This window comes from Mustela nigripes, chromosome 9 (genome assembly GCF_022355385.1).
Source record: "Mustela nigripes isolate SB6536 chromosome 9, MUSNIG.SB6536, whole genome shotgun sequence".
Lineage (NCBI taxonomy): Eukaryota > Metazoa > Chordata > Mammalia > Carnivora > Mustelidae > Mustela > Mustela nigripes.
In genome coordinates this window covers 75,140,916-75,159,328 of record NC_081565.1, presented here as the reverse complement: position 1 = coordinate 75,159,328, position 18,413 = coordinate 75,140,916, and the positions used below count along the sequence as shown (strand labels likewise).

General features: G+C 43.5%; 1 protein-coding gene across 3 annotated transcripts in view; it reads left to right on the top strand.

Moving 5' to 3' along the window:
* PCSK5 (proprotein convertase subtilisin/kexin type 5) overlaps positions 1 to 18,413 on the top strand; it is a 447,741-nt gene that overhangs the window by 242,754 nt on the left and 186,574 nt on the right. For all 3 annotated transcript variants that reach the window (XM_059411831.1, XM_059411830.1, XM_059411828.1), the window contains exons 11-13: positions 6,584 to 6,701; positions 7,914 to 8,102; positions 18,153 to 18,289. In XM_059411831.1, the coding sequence (XP_059267814.1) occupies positions 6,584 to 6,701; positions 7,914 to 8,102; positions 18,153 to 18,289 (444 nt within the window). The remainder of the gene's footprint in view (positions 1 to 6,583; positions 6,702 to 7,913; positions 8,103 to 18,152; positions 18,290 to 18,413) is intronic.

Below are 18,413 nucleotides of genomic sequence, written 5' to 3'. Positions count from 1 at the left end.
GGTGTGGGTAATTCTGGAAGCGTCCTTTCCATCTGTCTGCCATATTTAGGTGTCGAAATGCTGATAGAGGACAGAGGAGCTTTGCTTCCCACCTTTTCATCCTTAGGAATCTTATACTTGATGTTTTCCTATTTTGCTATTTATTTTTACTTGAAAAGGGCAGTCCTTCAGCAGCCACCTAAGGCAAATGAAGTGTCATGGGTCCTCTCCTGTTTCACCCCCTCCCCCTATTTCACACATTTGGCTTGGTTTGATTCACTGGCTCCAAGGCGAGAGGTGGGTGGGGGGTGGCTCTGGAGGGGGCGGGGGGGAGGGGAGTCCCTGGTGGGAGCAGTCCTCTCAGAGCAGGTGGTTCAGCACAGTGAGGATCAAAGAACCCAAAGGTGCGAGGCCTCCAACAGCTGCGGGACCTCTTTGATCCCAGGTTGGAGGCTCTCCCCACACAGATCAAGCGGTGCCCCTCAAGACAGGAATTCAGTCTGGTGGTTTACTTATAGGTAGAAGAGAACCTCAGCAGCCCGAGGGCGAGGACCCCCCCCCCCATCATGGTTGGCTCTCAGCTCACCCACAGTCTGTTCTCACCCCCTTATTTTCTGCCCTGTGTTTACCACGAAGGCCCATCGCCTTCTGACCGCCCACTCTGGGCTTGCTGGTTTCCTCCTCGCCCCAGGAAACCGCACGCGGACCTGGCGATCATTTGTCCAGGAGGCTGCGTCCTGGCCCCTGGACTGTCCTCCCTGTATCTCCACCTGGTTGAAAAGTTACCAGGTGACAAAGCCCAATCCAAATGCCACCTTCCCCTCCTGGGTCACCTTCCTGACTCCAAATCTCAGCTCACGTGTATCCAGCACTTTCTCTGCACCAGGCTCTACCAGGTTCCTTCATCGCCATTGTTTGTTTGTTTTTAACCCATGGGTTTGGTGCGCTTGTTACTCAGTCAGTGCATTTGTCTGTCTCATGGTGAAATCGTTAAGTTGCCCTTATCTCATGCCTGCCTAAGAATACGTATCATTTTCTGTTTCTTCTGGGCCCTCACCGAGGTGACTATAGAGTAGTTGCCTTACACCCGCACGAGTGTTACGGTAACTAATCAGATCAGTTATTTGGATGTATTGAAACTGACCCTTTCTGATAATCAAATAAGGGAACCTAATTGACCAACCATGTTTCATATCTTGGTGATTATGTGCATCGTAACCAATATAAATAGGGTCCAACATGCCCGTTCACCCTCCGGTCACTCAATTATTGGTATTAAAAGATAGGAAAGCTCAAAAGCTTAAAAAGCAAAAAATGTTTTTTAACCAACCAAATCCTTCTAAATATATCTAAGCATAAATATAAATATTAAATCATTATTTATTTATTACTAAATATAAATAACTATAAATAAATATAAATAACTATATAAATAAATAAAATTTAAGAATATATAAATATAAAACTATAAATAAATATAAATATAAATAATTGTTATTTTTAGAGTCAGCATGAACTTTCCATTTGGTGTAATATTAAAAAAGAAGGAAGAAGGAAAGAAAAATCTTCAAAATAACTCCCTGCACTTGGTGGCTCAATCAGTTAAGCAACTGCCTTCTGCTTGGGTCATGATCCCGGGGTCCTGGGATTGAGCCCTGCCTCAGGCTCCCTGCCCAGATGGGAGTCTGCTTCTCCCTCTCCCTCTGCTGCTCCCCTTGCTCATCCTCTCTGCTCTGTCAAATAAATAAATTTTTTAAAATCTTAAAAAAAAAATAGCTGGCTCCAGGAAGGACACTCCACCAAAAAGACATAAAAGTATCCCAAGATTCACTCACTGGTTATAGCTTCCTGTGCTCTGGAACTTTTTTTTCTCCCCCCTGCTGAGCTTTCTAGCTTTTCTCTGGAATTGTTAAGGCCTCCTAGCTAGAGCTGTTGTTTCAGCTAAGTGTATCTGCTTCCAAACTGTGCAGTCATTTCCTTATGTGCTTAACGATTAGCTTCCCTCAGCACTTCTAGTCTCATCAGATAGTGGAAACACACCTGCTGGAGAACATTATCTATTTTCTTGCCTTCTCTCGTTCATCTAGCTGGTGCAAGCAAGGGAAGCCTTCAGATTCCTTAGAATAAAAACTAGCTATACTTGGGGCACAAGACAATTCCACTCTTCTCGACTTATCTGCATAAACAGTCGTGCAGCCTAATGAGGCAAATAGAATGTTTTTCAAGTATTGCAGATTCCCTTTTTTTTCAGCTTGCCCGGCATCATTCTGCTTTGTGAAATCTACCTCAATAACTTTGCCTCAAGATCTTTAATTATTCTGTAAACATGCTTTGTTCCCTCGATAGCTTTCTAAATATTGATTTTTGAATCTTAATTAATGTTCCAATTATTAATTGAATGTTTGCTGCCCACACTCGTAGAAATGAAAAATGCAGTTTGAGCTGCTTGGATTCCTCCTCACACCATTATAGTATCTAACTTTATAGAGTTTTGCATTTTACACAAAGCTTGCCCAGAGACAGCTCTGCTTGATCATCATAAAGTGATTTTCAGGCTCAGGTTTTGCTCTGAGCTTGGCATGAGAAACACGTGCAAATAAAACTAATTTCGGTACGAATGGCCATAGCACCACAAGTTATTCTCCTGGTATATTTACTATGATCGTAATTTTTTTTTTGAAAATGTGAATATTGGTTCTATACTTAAATAAATATGGTGTGTTAATGATGACTTTACAGAAGTCGGTAATAAAAAGAACAAAGCTCTAGATTCCCCTTAAAATTCTCACGTAAACACTTTATGCCACTTAGTAAATTAAATAAAATTTCTCCTCTATCAGTTGAGTTCCTTCACTTCACAAGTATGCATAGAAGCTCTCCTCTAAGCACAGGTACTCTGCAGACACTGGTGGCTGTTCCCAGTAACAGTGTGATGGCCAACTAACTTGACCCAGGTAGTCACCCAAAAAAGATCTGTTTTGGGGGCACCTGGGTAGCTCAGTCAGTTGGGCATCTGCCTTCAGCTCAGGTCATGATCTCAGGGTCCTGGGATCGAGCCCCGTGTGGGGCTCCTTGCTCAGCGGGGAGTCTGTTCTCTCTCTCCCTCTGCCCCTCCTTCCCATGTTCTCTCTTAAATAAATCAATAAAATCTTTAAAAATTTTTTTAAAAAGATCTGTTTCTGGATTTATAGGCCATTTTAAAGTATGAAAACTCTGTATTATATTTTTAAAATTGTGTCAGTTATAATCATATCTTAAAAAAAATAATTAATGCTTCCGAACTACTTAATAGCTATTTCCCTGGTTAACATCATGCTTTAAAAGAGTTTATCCGCCAACATGTTCTTTGTGCGATTATTTTCTCATTAGTATTTACTGAAAACCAAACAAGTAATTGCCAAGAGAATACATGGAGTTGGTATATTGCCAACATCACCACCCCTCTTAAAAAGATACACTTTATTTTCTTTTTTTCTTAGGCTGGGTATCATGACTGTGGACAAATACACAATTTCCAGTATTTTAAAATACAAAACATCTCCATGACCAAATAGGCTTTACCGATCTAATGGAATTCCTTCATTTATTAATATTCTATTAATATGATTTTTTTTTCCATTCACCTGCCAGTTTGTAGTCGAACTAGAACTAGCCAGCCTCTTTTCTGAACATCTACTTGGGATAGATGCATGAATGGACATTGTCTCTGGAGGGTAGGAATAGACTCAGAAAAGGAAACAAATTTAGAGCCTTTATAAAGACTCAAGGTGCTTTTCTACTTAACTCAAATTTGTTTCTCAGGCTTGAAGCATTTATTGTATTTGATGACTCTCGATGTTAATTTATGTCCTAAGGGTTGCTAGGCTGACAGTTACTAGGGACGGGGATTGGGGGGGGGGGGGCAGCAAGAGCCCCTAAGCCAGAGTGCAGGCAGCCCTCGCTTTGCCCCCACTGACCCTCCCCAGTTCCTACCCAACCTCTTCCCCTCTCCGCTCATGCCAATCAAATCTTTCATCTTTTTTCCCTAAACTGAGATCAAATGATACGTTGCGCTACTTTAAAACCGCTTGATACGATCGTGGGGACATTTGGGTGCTGGGCAGAGTCAGAGAGCCTGGCATGGCAATGCGTGTTTGGCAATAATTTCAGTCCCTCTAGGGAAAACAATGCCTTGAATGTTCACGGTGAAATGATACAGATCATTGCCTGTATTGATGGTTAAGTGATAAGTGAGAATCTGGGATATCCATGAACTTGCATAAGAAATGTCCACGATTCGGTTTCCTTAAGCCCACACTTGACATTCCTCCTATAAAGCATGGATCACTCTGACTCTGTTTTAGCGAAGGAGGTGAGATCGCCTCATGTCATGTCCTGTAACTGAAACTAAGTTGTTGATACAGACCTGCTAATATACAGTTACCAATCTGTCATGAAGTTATTGATGAGTTTTGCTTTCTTCATTTGCTTTCTTCATTCTTTTCTGGCTGTATTTCCAGGATTTTACAATACATATACATTTCTTTTTAATCAAGAAATAGTCATTTATAATAGCAGTTACAAAAGTACATGTATGAGAATCCCACAAATATTCTTGCTATCCCTAAGTCAGTTTATTCAGTTTCCTTCAGTATGTCCTGTCCAGCTGAGTACCTGATATTATAATAATGAGCCCTTACATTTGTATAGGTCTTGATGAAGAGTTTCTCACGTGGGACAAATACCAGTACTTAATCAACTCAGTAATGGTGACAGGATAGACAATCATATCACAAGGAGATTGTGGGTTAGCTATTTTTTTTTTTTTTGCCAAGAATTATGTAATTAGCAAATAGCAAGGATATAGCAGTATTTCCTAATCCTAACACACTTTTTCCTTTTTTATATGCAGTCATTTTTTTTTCCATATGTATAAATTTCTGCGAAGTCCCATGAAGCATATGAAGAAATATAAGTCCTAGCTCCTGTCATCAAGCAGTTTGCAGTATAGTTGGGGTACAAAAACATTTGCTCATGGAATTAGCCATTCAATTAATAAGACATAAGTAAAAAGTGCAGTGTGTAAGACAGTGTCTGCACATAGAAGGCACTCAAATGTTGGATGGATGCATGAATGGGTGGCTGGATGGCTAGATGGGCAGAAGCTCAGACAGACGGACAAATTTATTAGAGTTATAGGGACTAGTAAAGAGAAAAGTTCCTTCATGACAGATGGCTGAGTTTCAGTAAACGTCCATTGACTTTCATTGATCAAAGGATATTTCAAGGATAAGATAGGCTAGCGAAGCCTTCTAGAACTTGGGAGTAGAGTGTGACCCTGCAGAGAGCGGGAGGGAGGGAATTCCAGGCCAGGGTTTCAGCATAAGCCAAAGCAGTGAGGCAGAAAAAGCAAGGTATGACTGGGAACGGTAAAGGAATGACCTTCCTAAGCATAGATTTTGGTGAAAAGGTTGTTTTGCAAGTAGAATGGAACTCTATCATCGAGTGTCTTGAATTTCAAGTGGAAGTACTGAAATAATCCATAAGCATGGGCAGTGACAGATATTTTCATGTAAAATAATATCATACAGAAAATGCCTTATAGGCAACAAATCTGGCAGCAATATGACTTTGTGTTAAATACAAAGATATGAGATGGTTTGAGGTGGAGATTTTTAAGTATTTGCTGGGATTTTAGAATATTTTTTAGAAAGAACTACACATATGGATATTGCTGTATCATCATTAAAATGTTCCTATATGCAGGAAACAGAGGGTCACTGGAGGGATGGGGTGGGGGTAACAATAAATTAATTTTAAAAATATTCGAATATGTGACTGAAACTTCTGAGACCATTATGTCAAATGTAGATTTAGATCAATAGGTATTCTTACTGAGAATCACAAGATTACAACATTGGAAGACACATCTAGAGGGCTCCAAATATTGCATGCATAAAGTTTAATCAATTTTTCCTATGCTGGAGGAAAGGTAATAATTGTCTTCTGAGATGTCTGGCCTTACTCCTGGGTATGTCAGAAAACTGCCATTTCTTGCATGTGCATTCTTAGTGTGCCAAGAGAAGGTATAGACACTGTCCTTTTTCCTTAAACCTATTCATTATGTTACAAAATTGATGAGGTCATCGCTTGAAGTGGTTACCAGGTAAGGCCTTGGAGCAAAAGTCAGTGGGTTAGAACCAGCTCAACCACAGCTACTTGGTCTTAGTTCTCTCTCTGTTCCTCAGTGGCCTTGTACCATGAATGACGATCACAATAGCACCAGCATCTTCACATCTTACCTTAACAGCTTAACATCTCCATGATGTTAAGTTACACGGAAAAAGACGGTCTAGTGCCTGCCACATGGTAATAATCCATACACGATAGTCCTGTTACGAGTCCTAATACATCATTGCTGAATAATCGACATCCATTTTATGACCTTGTTAGGTTTGTTCACATGTGTTGTTATATTTGTTTTTTGTTTCTTTTTTTTAATAATGGCTAGAAAGAATGCTAAGATCCCATGGGGATATGTTTGGGCTCTTGGCCAGAACTCAGTATAGACAGCCTAGGTTGATTCTAACTTCCATGAAGCTGACCAGCCTCTTGCCTCCCCTAGTGAGCCACCTGTATGGATTTGGACTGATGGATGCGGAAGCCATGGTGACGGAAGCCGAGAAGTGGACCACCGTTCCCCAGCAGCACGTGTGTGTGGAGAGCACAGACCGGCAAATCAAGTAATACTCGTGGCAAGCAGTCAGCATAGCAATTTCCTGAAAGGGATCAGGCTGGCCCGAGTGCTCTAGACAGCCTTTGTTGTCCATGGAAGCCGAAATCTTGTGTTGTGTGTGTGTGTGCTTTTTTTTCCTAGCGTAATTATAAAATTCTCAAAGAATGTCTAGGATGCTAAGCTGTTAAATCCACATAATAGGATCCAAGGATCCTTGAAAGCATCTCACAACAGGGGATTTGGAGGACCCTTACAAATGGGCATTCTTAAGGTTTCTACTCAGCCAGTATTTCTGTTTCATGCTGCAGATGTTCTCCCTAAGTCAGGGTACTCCAAAATCCTAAAGTTGATATTCTGGAAACTGAACTCTATAACATATAATTGCGAATTATATTTTCAGTATAGTATATAAAGATAACAATAGGTTGGAAGTAAAACGAATAGAAAATAAGAAGTAGGGGGCGTATCTTTCCTATGGTTCAATGACCGCCTCAGAGACAGAGACCATGTCTCTGACCATGAACCTTGACCATGAAGGAAGAGGAAGAGTCCCCATAGGAAGAACAGCCAAAAACAAACAAACAAACTTCAGGCACAGTCTCAGGAATCACCCCCAACTTGAACTGTTGTCAGTATGACCAGAGCCCCGTGTTCAGGGGGAACAGTGACACAGGAGAAAGCTAGTGAAGAAGTCAGGCACGTTCAGGCCAGAGGAAAGGTGTGCCCTGTGAGTTATAGAGCAAGGAAGTGGTAGACCAGGTATTTGAACCAAGGTCACGGTAACCCCCGAGCCTTCCCCATACCGCCATGCCCTCTAGCAGTAGTCCAAAAAGTATATTCCACAGATCGGCAACATCACTGTCACCTAGGAACTTGTGAGAAATGCACATTCTTGGAGCCCCCTCAGCCCCACTCAATCACACATTGCAGGCAGAGGCTCGACTCTCTGCGTTTCAACAAGGGGATACCCTCAGGTTTGAGAGCCCTCCCTGCATGAAGATAAAAGAACCCCACTCCCCCCATTTTCTGTCACTGGCATCTTTCCTACTCTCTGATAACCAGGGTTAATCCTTGAAGGGACCTTGGGTGATGGCACTGTGTCCTTCAGAAATCAGCCACCAGCGGCTCGTGTGACACGGCGTCATCATTCCGGGCCCACAGTTCTACGCAGCCGAGCCCCTCCAGTGCTCTGCTCACACTCAGTCTTTCTCTGTTGCAGGACCATTCGCCCCAACAGTGCGGTGCGCTCCATCTACAAAGCTTCAGGCTGTTCCGATAACCCCAACCACCACGTCAACTACCTGGAGCACGTCGTAGTGCGCATAACCATCACCCATCCCAGGAGGGGAGACCTGGCCATCTACCTGACCTCGCCCTCAGGGACCAGGTCCCAGCTTCTGGCCAACAGGTACTGTGATGGCCTCTGGCCACCGGGGCATACAGGCGACACCAACACTCCACTGTTGTAGAAGGTATAGAGTGTCACCTGCTCTTGACTCAACCCTAAGAACCAGCTTAGGGGGGCACTTAGATATCAAGATGGCACAGTCAGAGCTCTCACTGCCCATACATAATGAAAGGGTATAGGGTGCCCGGGGTTGTGGTGGTGTCCAACTCTTGATTTCCCCTCAGGTCATGATCTCAGGGTCCTGAGATCAAGTCACATGTTGGGCTCTGCACTCAGCGGGGAGTCTGCTGGGGATTCTCTCTCAGCCCCTCTTCCTTCACCCCTCCCCCCCAAAAATAAATAAATAGAATTTTTTTTTTAAATGAGAGATGAAAAACTGCCTAGAATCTGTAGGAATGGGACAGTGTAACATTTAATACTTGGATAATATTGCAGTGATGCCACAGAAAGAAGGCCACCTGTTGTTTACCCTAAGAAAGAATTGCAGAGCACTACCTCCTTAGGCCTTTGAGATTGTCTCCCCGGCCCTTAAACATCTACCAGCGTTTGTTACAGATTAACTGAATTCTCTGGCCCAGTCCTTGTCCAAGGTTAAAGGAAATTCCATGTGATTGATTGATTGATTGATTGATAAGATTTAATTTTTGTTTTGGGGGGTTTTTTCCCCCTAAGATTTTATTTATTTATTTGACAGATCACAAGTAGGCAGAGAGGCAGGCAGAGAGAGAAGGGGAAGCAGACTCGCCATCCAGCAGAGAGCCCAACACAGGGCTCAATCCCAGGACCCTGGGATCATGACCTGAGCCGAAGGCAGAGGCTTTAACCCACTGAGCCACCCAGGCGCCCCATTCCATGTGTTTTAAAACAGGTGTGGGCAAATTTTTTTTTCTGCAAGGAGCCAGTTAGTAAATGTTTTGAGCTTTGCAGGCCATGTTTCTGTGGCAACTGTTCAACTTTGCCTCAGAGCAAAAAAGCACCTAGGCCGAGTGAATGAATGGGTGTGGCTGTTTTCCAATGAAGCTTTATTTACAGAATAAATAAACAGGCAGCAGGCTGGATCTGGCTTGAAGACTGACTGTAAAGGTTAGCCCTTTAATCTTTATTGCCCAAGAGGGTACTCAGTTTCTTGTCTTAGCCTCTTGCCTTTTCCCTGCTCCCTCCAAACACTGATCCAGAAAGTAATTGCACTGCCACGATCCTGCCGAAATTCCAGAATGTTCTAGCAACCAGTTTTCTTTTGATGCATAGGTTTTTGAATGGTTGGGAGCATGGGTAGCAGGTGCTTATCAAAAAGTGGGATGCCTGGGTGGCTCAGTTGGTTGAGCGGCTGCCTTCAGCTCAGGTCATGATCCCAGCGTCCTGGGATCGAGTCCAGCATTGGGCTCTCTGCTCCGCAGGGAGCCTGCTTCTCTCTCTGCCTCTGCCTGCCACTCTGTCTGCCTGTGCTCACGCTCTCTGACAAATAAATAAATAAAATCTTAAAAAAAAAAAGTGGGACCCGAATGGGGCCAAGTCAGGTTGTCTTATACCCTTTGTTCCCTCTGTGGTTCTAAAATGTAAACCACAGCTTCTTTAATTTGATCTTTTTTCCTCTGAGACGAACATTTAATGGGAGCAGAAGTCTTATCATGAATGGCATATATTTGAGAGCCAGTCTTTCATGCAGACATAGCCCCTGCCCACATAGCCAGGTGACCGTAGCAGGGGTGGTCTTTGTTAGGGCTGACCATAGGCCAGCGGGGTTGAGAGGCCTGGGGCTGATGCAGTCCTACAGAACCTAAAGCGAGATTGAGCAAGTGCCAGTTGCTTTGCAAAATCCCCAAATTCATCTGCTCTAGGACTGTGAGAACGAGAGCAGTAGCAGTTCTGGATGATAGTATCTGGGCGTACAGAATCCGAAATCTTCAATTACATTTTGCATCTGTGCTTGGCAGACTTGTGTTCTTTAAAACTTCACATCCTCCATCAGTGCACAGGGAAACGTGGGCTTAGGGCTTGATGCAGCGCAGCTTTGCCAGAATGAGGGGCTGCAGGTGCGAAGAGGGGCAGGCTGCTCTGGCCTCAGATCCCTGGACGTGCCACCCGTGCCCTCCTCCCGCCGCAAACCGGGGTCTCAGCTGCTGCCTGCCACATGCTTCTTTCCAGTGGGCGAGGCCTTCCCCTGCATGGTTCCGTGATTAGGAGGTCACACCAGCTGCTGCTACTGAAGCGAGGGAAGACCTTTTTCCCTGTTTTTCTTTCTTTATCTTTGCCTTTATTCGTCTGCGTTAAACTTGAACGAGTACGCAGGTGAAACACGGGGGCGCAAAGGTTTGCTTCACGCATGTGCGGCTGAGACGCCTCCAGCCTCCTCTGTTGAAGAGAAAACAGCCCCTTCATGGTCGCTGTGGGCTTGGAAAACTCAGGCTTTCTGGGCCTTTCCTGCCTCTGGCGTTATTTCTAGTTGGCCTCAGCCCGGGATGACTTCAGTGTGGAGGCTGATAAGCCAAGGAGCTGTGGATCCCATCACCGGCTTTGGCGGGTTATCCTGCGCAGGCGCAGGCTTCTGTCCAGCACGCATGCGCAGGCTTCAGTCCTGCACGCCTGCGTAGCGGCGGAGCCCCCTGCTTTGCCCTTTGCAAAGTGCGGAACCCAACACTGCTCCTTGGCTTGTGCGGGAGGGAAAAAAAGCAGGTGTTTCAGATACTCAGTGGGGAAATTGACCTCAGTTTCCCCCATCAAGACTCCCTGGGAATACAGTTGCTACTCGACATGGGTCTTCTCTGTCTGGAACGTTTTCTCCAAGGGCTGGTCTTTTGTGTGTGTGCCATCTCGTTGCTGAAAGGAAGGAGGTGGATGGACCCGGGGGCCAGAGCGCCTGGAGACACCCCAGAGATGGAAAGGAGGTTATGAGTTCATTTGTCCGCGGTTCCCGGATCACATCACTGAGCAGCTGATCCCTGAAGCGTAAAACAGTGGCGCCCAGTCCCAGAAGCACGTCCGGTCTCTGAGGCCAGGCTCTCCTGCCCTTGCTGTGCTTGATGCCCGGAGCATTCCTTCAACTGAGGTGGCTAAGGAGAGAGAGGTCTTTGTGGCATTTTCTTTCCTTCCTGGCATGTTCTGAAGCTCTCCTTTTATGAGACGAAGTGTCTACTCAGAACCTTTTAGTCTCTGACCAAGGGGCCGGGGGTCCTTGTGTCCCCTCACCTTGGCCCATGTTTCAAGGCCCATTCCCTGGATTGGTTGCTGAGGACAAGCAGCATAGGAGATGGGTGGGGATGGGCCAAAGGGAAGGCCTGCTCCCCTCCTGGTGGCCTTCACATTGGCCTGCAAGGCAACAATACTTCTACAAGGAAAGGGGGCTAGGTCAAGTTTTGGAAGGAAATTGTGTGTCAGAGGTTATTAATGAGAGCAATAAATGGTACCCCGGTTGGACACTTAGCTTTCTTGCAAAGAAGTCAAGCTTTCTAAGGAGGACCATGTTAAAGCAAAGAATGGCATGCATTTCAAAGAGACCTCTCAATAGTCACAACAGGAACTTTCCAGAGTGAGGGGTCCCTTGAGACGAAGAGGCAGAGCTGAGGTGGTCCAGAGCCATCCCCGCGTGTTTCAGTGCTGTTTATCCCCCCCACACAGCAATTCCTTGGGAATCGATTTTCTGCGAGGTCACTGAGCCCATGTGGGCCGTCTGGAACCCCTCAGTGCCTCCCCCGTCCCAGCTGACGGGCACTTGCTAGAACTCCCGTGGAGAACAGCTGTTGGAGGAAGAACGCTTACCCAAGCACCTGCAGGTGCTGGACCCTGGAAGGCACACAGCAGCGTTCAGAACCAGTCCAACGTGAGCGTGCCCCATTAGCCCAGCATGGGAGCACCCCTGGCAAGCCAGGTTGATAATTTAGGGGGTGGGAGTGACGAGTACACAAAGCAGGCCTGGAATGGGCAAATGGTTAGTTTCTTCTAATCCCTTTGTTTTCTCCTGCCCTCACACCCTCCCGGTCCTCCTCTTGGCCTGTGCACCCTGCCTCGCAAAAAGTCGCCCTGAATAATCAGCACAAATGGTTTATTTCAGGGGAGAATCTGGAGGTCTTGAATTGGGGGGGGGGGGGATCTAGGTGGGCTTGGGCTCCTTTAACATGTTTTTAGACAAGCATAACTTTAGATTAGCCTTTTTTTTTTAATACCACCACATATTCAAATTCTGCTTTGCAAAAGTTTTGCAACAAAAGCCAGCTTCATGAGATTCTTCCTTCAGCTGCATTTGTTAGAATTATGAAAAGCAGTCTTTCTCCCCATAAGTCTCCCCTTCCCCCCGAGTCAGTGAGTTGGAGATTTAGTGTAGCTGTATTGGCCCTCTGTTCCAAATTTTGGCTTCTGACTGAAAGCTGAAACTTTGCCTTTCTTTCTAAATTTGATTACAGACGAATATCTCTGCTTCTAATTATGGTCTTAAGTAGAGAGAAGGTACACTTTCGAGTCTGCAAAGCCTATAAGCTTCTATAATTAACTATGTTTAAATGTGGTGTTTATATTTGAGTCATTTCTGTTGCTGCCCAAATGTTCAATGACAGACTATTGACATTCGTAAAGGATCACGCCATGTAAGTGCATTTGTGGCTTGCAGTAAAAATTACACTTTGGCAGTGGAAATTTTGCATTCCAGTAAGGCATCCCCATACAAATCCTCTTCGTTGCTCCAAAAGAAGGTACAGCCTTTGGAGTTAGAGCTGGGCTTGTCTGGATTTCACCAATTTCTATGTTTGACTTTGAAAAGTGAGTCTCTCCACTAGAAAACAGATGCCAAGGTTAGGGTCCACCTCACACGGTTGTCACAAGTGTTGAGTAAGATCACTCACAGCAAGTCCTTAGCACCACTCCTGGAACACACAGTAAGCACTTAGTGAGTGCTAACCCTGATTTACACTGCCCAAAAGTGCTGCCCAAAGCACCTGATGGAGGACTCCATCAGACACAGATGGCTGGGCCCCTCTCCCAGAGTCTGATCCTGTACATCTGGGTGAGGTCCATGAATCTGCATTTCTAAGAATCTTCCAGGTGATGTGGAAGTTGCCTGTCCACAGACCACATTTTCAATAGTACTGGTTTAAAAGATCACCCAGCTTTTCATACAACATTCTTGTTATGTTCATGTCCTCAAAAGACTTGCAGGCAGAACGCTGCTGGGTGCTGTGTGAGTAATTTACAAAGGCGTCTGTAATCAGAAACAGATACTTAGATAAAAGCTATCCACTCTTAAATGGAATAAATCTGCAAGATTACAAGCATACATCATAGATCCACAACAAGGAATGCGTGTTGGGCCCGGTCAGTAGTAAGTAATAGTATGCAGGTTGAAAGTCTTTTTTCTTAAAAACTCATATTTTTAGTATTTCAGGTCTCTAGAACTAGTCCCTTTCTCTCTCAGCCTTTCTTAAAGAAGTAATTTAGATGAGAAAAAGTACCTTCTCTCTACTTAAGAAAAACTTAATAGTGTGTTTTAAACACCCTATTTCAGAAGCAAATCATTTAAAACTTGCAAAAGCCAAACAGCTAAAGAAAATAAAAAACCACATGACAATTAAGCCAAATGAGTGCTTCGAGCACTCTGTAAGTCCTACGTGAAGTTGCGATAAAGCACTAAAAAGAAAATAATAATTAAGTAATTTCAGGGACAGAGAAAGAAAAAAAGGAAACTTCTAAAAATATCTGTCTAAAGTCTAATTCTGTAGTGAACATAAATACTGTTTGGGGAGTAGTAGATGATTCTGAAATTAAGATCCATTTATAACCTGGGCAATAATTATATGATAACACATAGCTGTCAGTACTTATAAAATGTCTTGTTATTTAGTTGCCACAACAGCACTGAAGAATGTTGTAGCCTTGACACATTGGCTAGACTCTTTAAGCGAAAGGGGGAAGAAAGCTTACACTAATTATATGAGTTATTTCCTGAGTTAATTCCTCAAAAGGATGTACTATACTTAATGGCAGTCTTTTCTACCAGCCTTCATCCAAAGTAATTTATTTGAAAGCCACTCACAGGGATCGGGCTGTGGGGCACCATTTTAATAACTGGATGCGTAACTTGTGCTACCACAGGTGTATATCATTTCATAGAGCACACGATTATGAAGTCAACTTTGACGGATAGGCCACGGGGGTAATTAATCCAGGCTTCTGCACACTGGTCCTGCTTTGTGGACATTTCATCCATGCTGATAACATTGGCATGTGTTGGGTTTCTTCACTGTTGGCCCGGCACGGACATTCAGACTGGGCATTGGACTTTTTAGCCGATAAGTGGAGACCACACAGTTAGAATCTCTTTAGCTGGTGTCCAATGTGGTTGGACGCTTGCTTGTCTTGAGCAAGTGTGTTGTTTGCAACACAAATAGAATCTACTACGAGCGTTACCTTTTGTGATACACAGATGAAGCCGGGTTGTTCATTGTCACAATGCCAAAAATTGGGAGGAGTTTAAGTGCTGAATCGGAAGACAATAAAGAACGGGGTGAGACTAGAAACGTGAATGGTCAGGCTAGTCGATCCAACAGCAGTCATCAGTGTCTATTTCTTTCCCCATCAACTCTTTCAGCAAAATGCAATGATCGTGTTTGGCTGCATTTTTAATTCCTCTCCTCAACTTTTATGTCCACATGAAATTAATGGGCATTCAGCTCTGTATAAAGGGAAGAGACTGGGGTGGGAAACCGCTGAGCCCGATAGACAAAGCCCATTTATATTCGGGCTTTGAAACACTTATTTGAATGCTGATTATGGGTATTTCTTCTTGGCACCCAGTTTATATTTAATTTGGGTTCCAAATGTGATTTAAAAGTGATTGGCAGCAATGGAATGGTTTTCAAAGGTGGACAGGAAAGGGTGGAAGGGGAGAAGCCCAGGGTCTGCTAATCCAGCAGTCAAATAATTGACCCGTGAGTAATTAGAAGTTGGCTGGGGTTGTGGAAACAAGACTGCCCTTCATGTGATGGCAGCCTCCAGTCTCCTTTGTAGTTTTGGACATGCGGCAGTGAGCCAAATGCTCTGTCTAAACTGTTTGGGAATTGCTTTTAAGTTTGGCACTCTTGGAAAGGTATTATGTGACAAGTTGTTGCTCCGGTGCCCTCAAACGGCACAATGGCTTCAGCGATCTCAAGCCTAAACTCTGTGGGCTGAGAAGTGGTTCTAGACTGGTTTCTGCTTCCACGCATTTCTACATCAACACACTCCCTTTTGTAACATAAGTCTGAGAGGAAAGGCGATTTGAAAAGCCTCCTCCTTCCCCACCGCTGTTTTTCCTTTTCATCCAGCCTACTCCCCCCCCCCCCTTTTAGGTTTATGTGAAGGACTCTCTGTATGTAAGTTAGTTATATAATGGGCCAGCAATTTCTTCCTGGCCAAGTCTAGTTTTAAGCCATCCGCTTATGAAGCAGACCCTGTTGGGGTAGTGCATACATTATAGGATCTCCACAAAATGTACCATCCCTAATCTAGGGAAGCTCTTTAATAGATCTTTCATACTAGGAAGATATTCATCTAAGGAGCTACTATTTCCATCCCTGTTACCATGAGGGTAAGCCACCACATTCAATATGGCTCTCATTGAAATGCCACTCCTCTCTTCAGAACTAACCCTTACACATAGTCTACAGATATTCTAAAAAGAAAAAAAGGGGACTCTCACTCTTAGAAGCTTTGAAAATCACTTCCTACTGTGAACCCCATTATGGAAATTAACAAAACATATCTGAACATCCCAGACATCTGGGATATTCTCCAGTAAAGAGATCTGTTGGACTCTGCCTCAACCTTTCTCAGATTTTCCCCAGTTTTCTGACCACATGACACTTTGAGAATGCTGATAAGTACTTGCCTTTTTTCTTCTTCTAAGGTCTGAGGAACACATGGAGGTGATTTTTCCCATTTATCGTGTTTCTCTAGAGAAAACTGCCAAGTGTCTGCCAATTACATGACATGCTCCCATTATGCCAACCACCCCTTCAGTTTCAGGATCCAGCTGTCATTTTAGAGGGATCCTCAAACATATTGAAAGAATGCTTTTGTATGTAAAGAATTAGAATTCTAGTATATTAAATTATAAGGAGATTAAACTGGTTGTTTTTGGTTTCAGAAGGGCACTTTTCTCCCAATGGGAAGATATACATAGCATGCAGATTATACCCACCAATTCCCTTGGTGAGCATGAAATCAAAGTGAGGAGAGTTGATTGCATGTTCTGAATAGCCATCAACATCCAGTTGCCATGAACTTTGTCTCCATGGAAGGACAGATATGTCCCCAAAACAGGACATGGTTGCTCCTAAGACCATACTAAAGATATTCTTGCTTCCCTGTTTGCCTCTCTAGCTCTCAAGTTCTTTCTCTAGACACACATAATTTTTTAGGTTTTATAAAAAAAAATTTTAAAAACTGTCTCTTGCCCTATCTTTAACTTTTTAACCTTCTATTGTCCCATCTCTATAGAAATCTTTTTCTTCTTCTTCTTCTTCTTTTTTTTTTTTTTTTAAGGCTCTTGACAGGGTTTCTTTTTTTTTTTTTTTTAAGATTTTACTTATTTATTTGATAGAGAGAGATCACAAGTAGATGGAGAGGCAGGCAGAGAGAGAGAGAGGGAAGCAGGCTCCCTGCCGAGCAGAGAGCCTGATGTGGGACTCGATCCCAGGACCCTGAGATCATGACCTGAGCCGAAGGCAGTGGCTTAACCCACTGAGCCACCCAGGTGCCCCAGAAATCTTTTTCTAAAAGTAGGTTGTACACTCCACACAGGGCTTGAACTCATGACCCCAAGATCAAGTGTTACCTGTTCCAATGACTGACCCAGCCAGGCACCCCCTATAGAAATCTTAATATTTCTTTGGGTCATCAATTCTATATAATATGCCTAGATAAGTGACATGCCTCTTTCTTCATGTGCTTGTTTATACATTATCTATTGACGTTTCTTTATTCTTAATGAGGATTCTGTTTTCTTCTTTTCCTTCATGTTTTGTATCTCTCAGGATTACATCACAGGAAATAATGCTAGCTATTTCATATAGAAATAGGGAAATTGGAGCTTAAAAAATCACTGGAAGAGCTAGAAGAGCAGAATGTAGGCTGAACTTACAGGCATGACTCCCTCAACTGGTTAAGATGACTGGACAGGGTCTTTTTACTGAGTCCTAATTTATGAACAATACAGTTCACTTTTTAATGTGAGTAATTCAGTGATGAATAATGCTCTATATCTATACACCATTATTTTCAAGATATAAAACAATTCTGTCACTCCTGGAACTTCCACCATGCCCCTTCTTCCCTCCTAGCCCCTGGCACCCACTGATCTGTTTCTGTTTATGATGCCTTTTCTAGAATGTCCTAGAAATTGAATCCTACAGCACGTAGTCTTTTATGTCTGACTTTTTTCATTTAGCTTCAATGCTTTTGAAATTAATTCATGTTGTTGCATTTATTAGTAGTTCAATAGTTTTTATTGCTGGGTACTATTTTGTCATGTGAATATACCAGAACTTGATTACCCATTCACTAGTTGAGAGACATCTGAGTTGTTAACAGTTTTCAAGAATTACAAATAAAGCTGCTGTGAACATTCATGTGGAGTTCTTTGTATGAACATATGTTTTCACTTCTTGGGTAAATGTCTGGGAGGGGGATTGTTGAGTTACATGGTAGGAACTACCAAACTGTTTTCAGAGCAGCTGTTCTGTTTGGCATTCCCATCAGCAGTGTAAGAGAGTTTCAGTTGTCCCACACCTTTAATACTTGGTATTATCACTCCTATGGGTAGAGTCATAACCTGGTTTTCCCGATACCCAAATGTTTACCCCTTCCAGAGTTGCTATTACAAGGCCACCACTGTGCCTATTTGCCTGTGGTAGAATGATGACATGCATTTGGGTCTACTCATTGTCAGTGTCCAAGAGGAAAATGGCCTCCAGTATTGAGCTGAACCTGCTGATGGATACAAAAAGATCACTTATCATGGTCTTGCCTTGACCTTCATTGGATTCTAAATAATATAGAAAACAATGCTTTCTGGTTATCTCACAGGCTTTTTGATCATTCTATGGAAGGATTTAAAAACTGGGAGTTCATGACCATTCATTGCTGGGGAGAGCGAGCCACCGGTGACTGGATCCTTGAAGTTTATGATACCCCCTCCCAGCTGAGGAACTTCAAGACTCCAGGTAGGAACTCCCTTTACTATCATTTGGTTTACTCTGCAGAAACAAGTGATGGAATCTGTTTTGGCCTGGAAGGTTTTTGCATTTATATATCAACATCATCCTTTCTCATGTGATCCTATAGTTG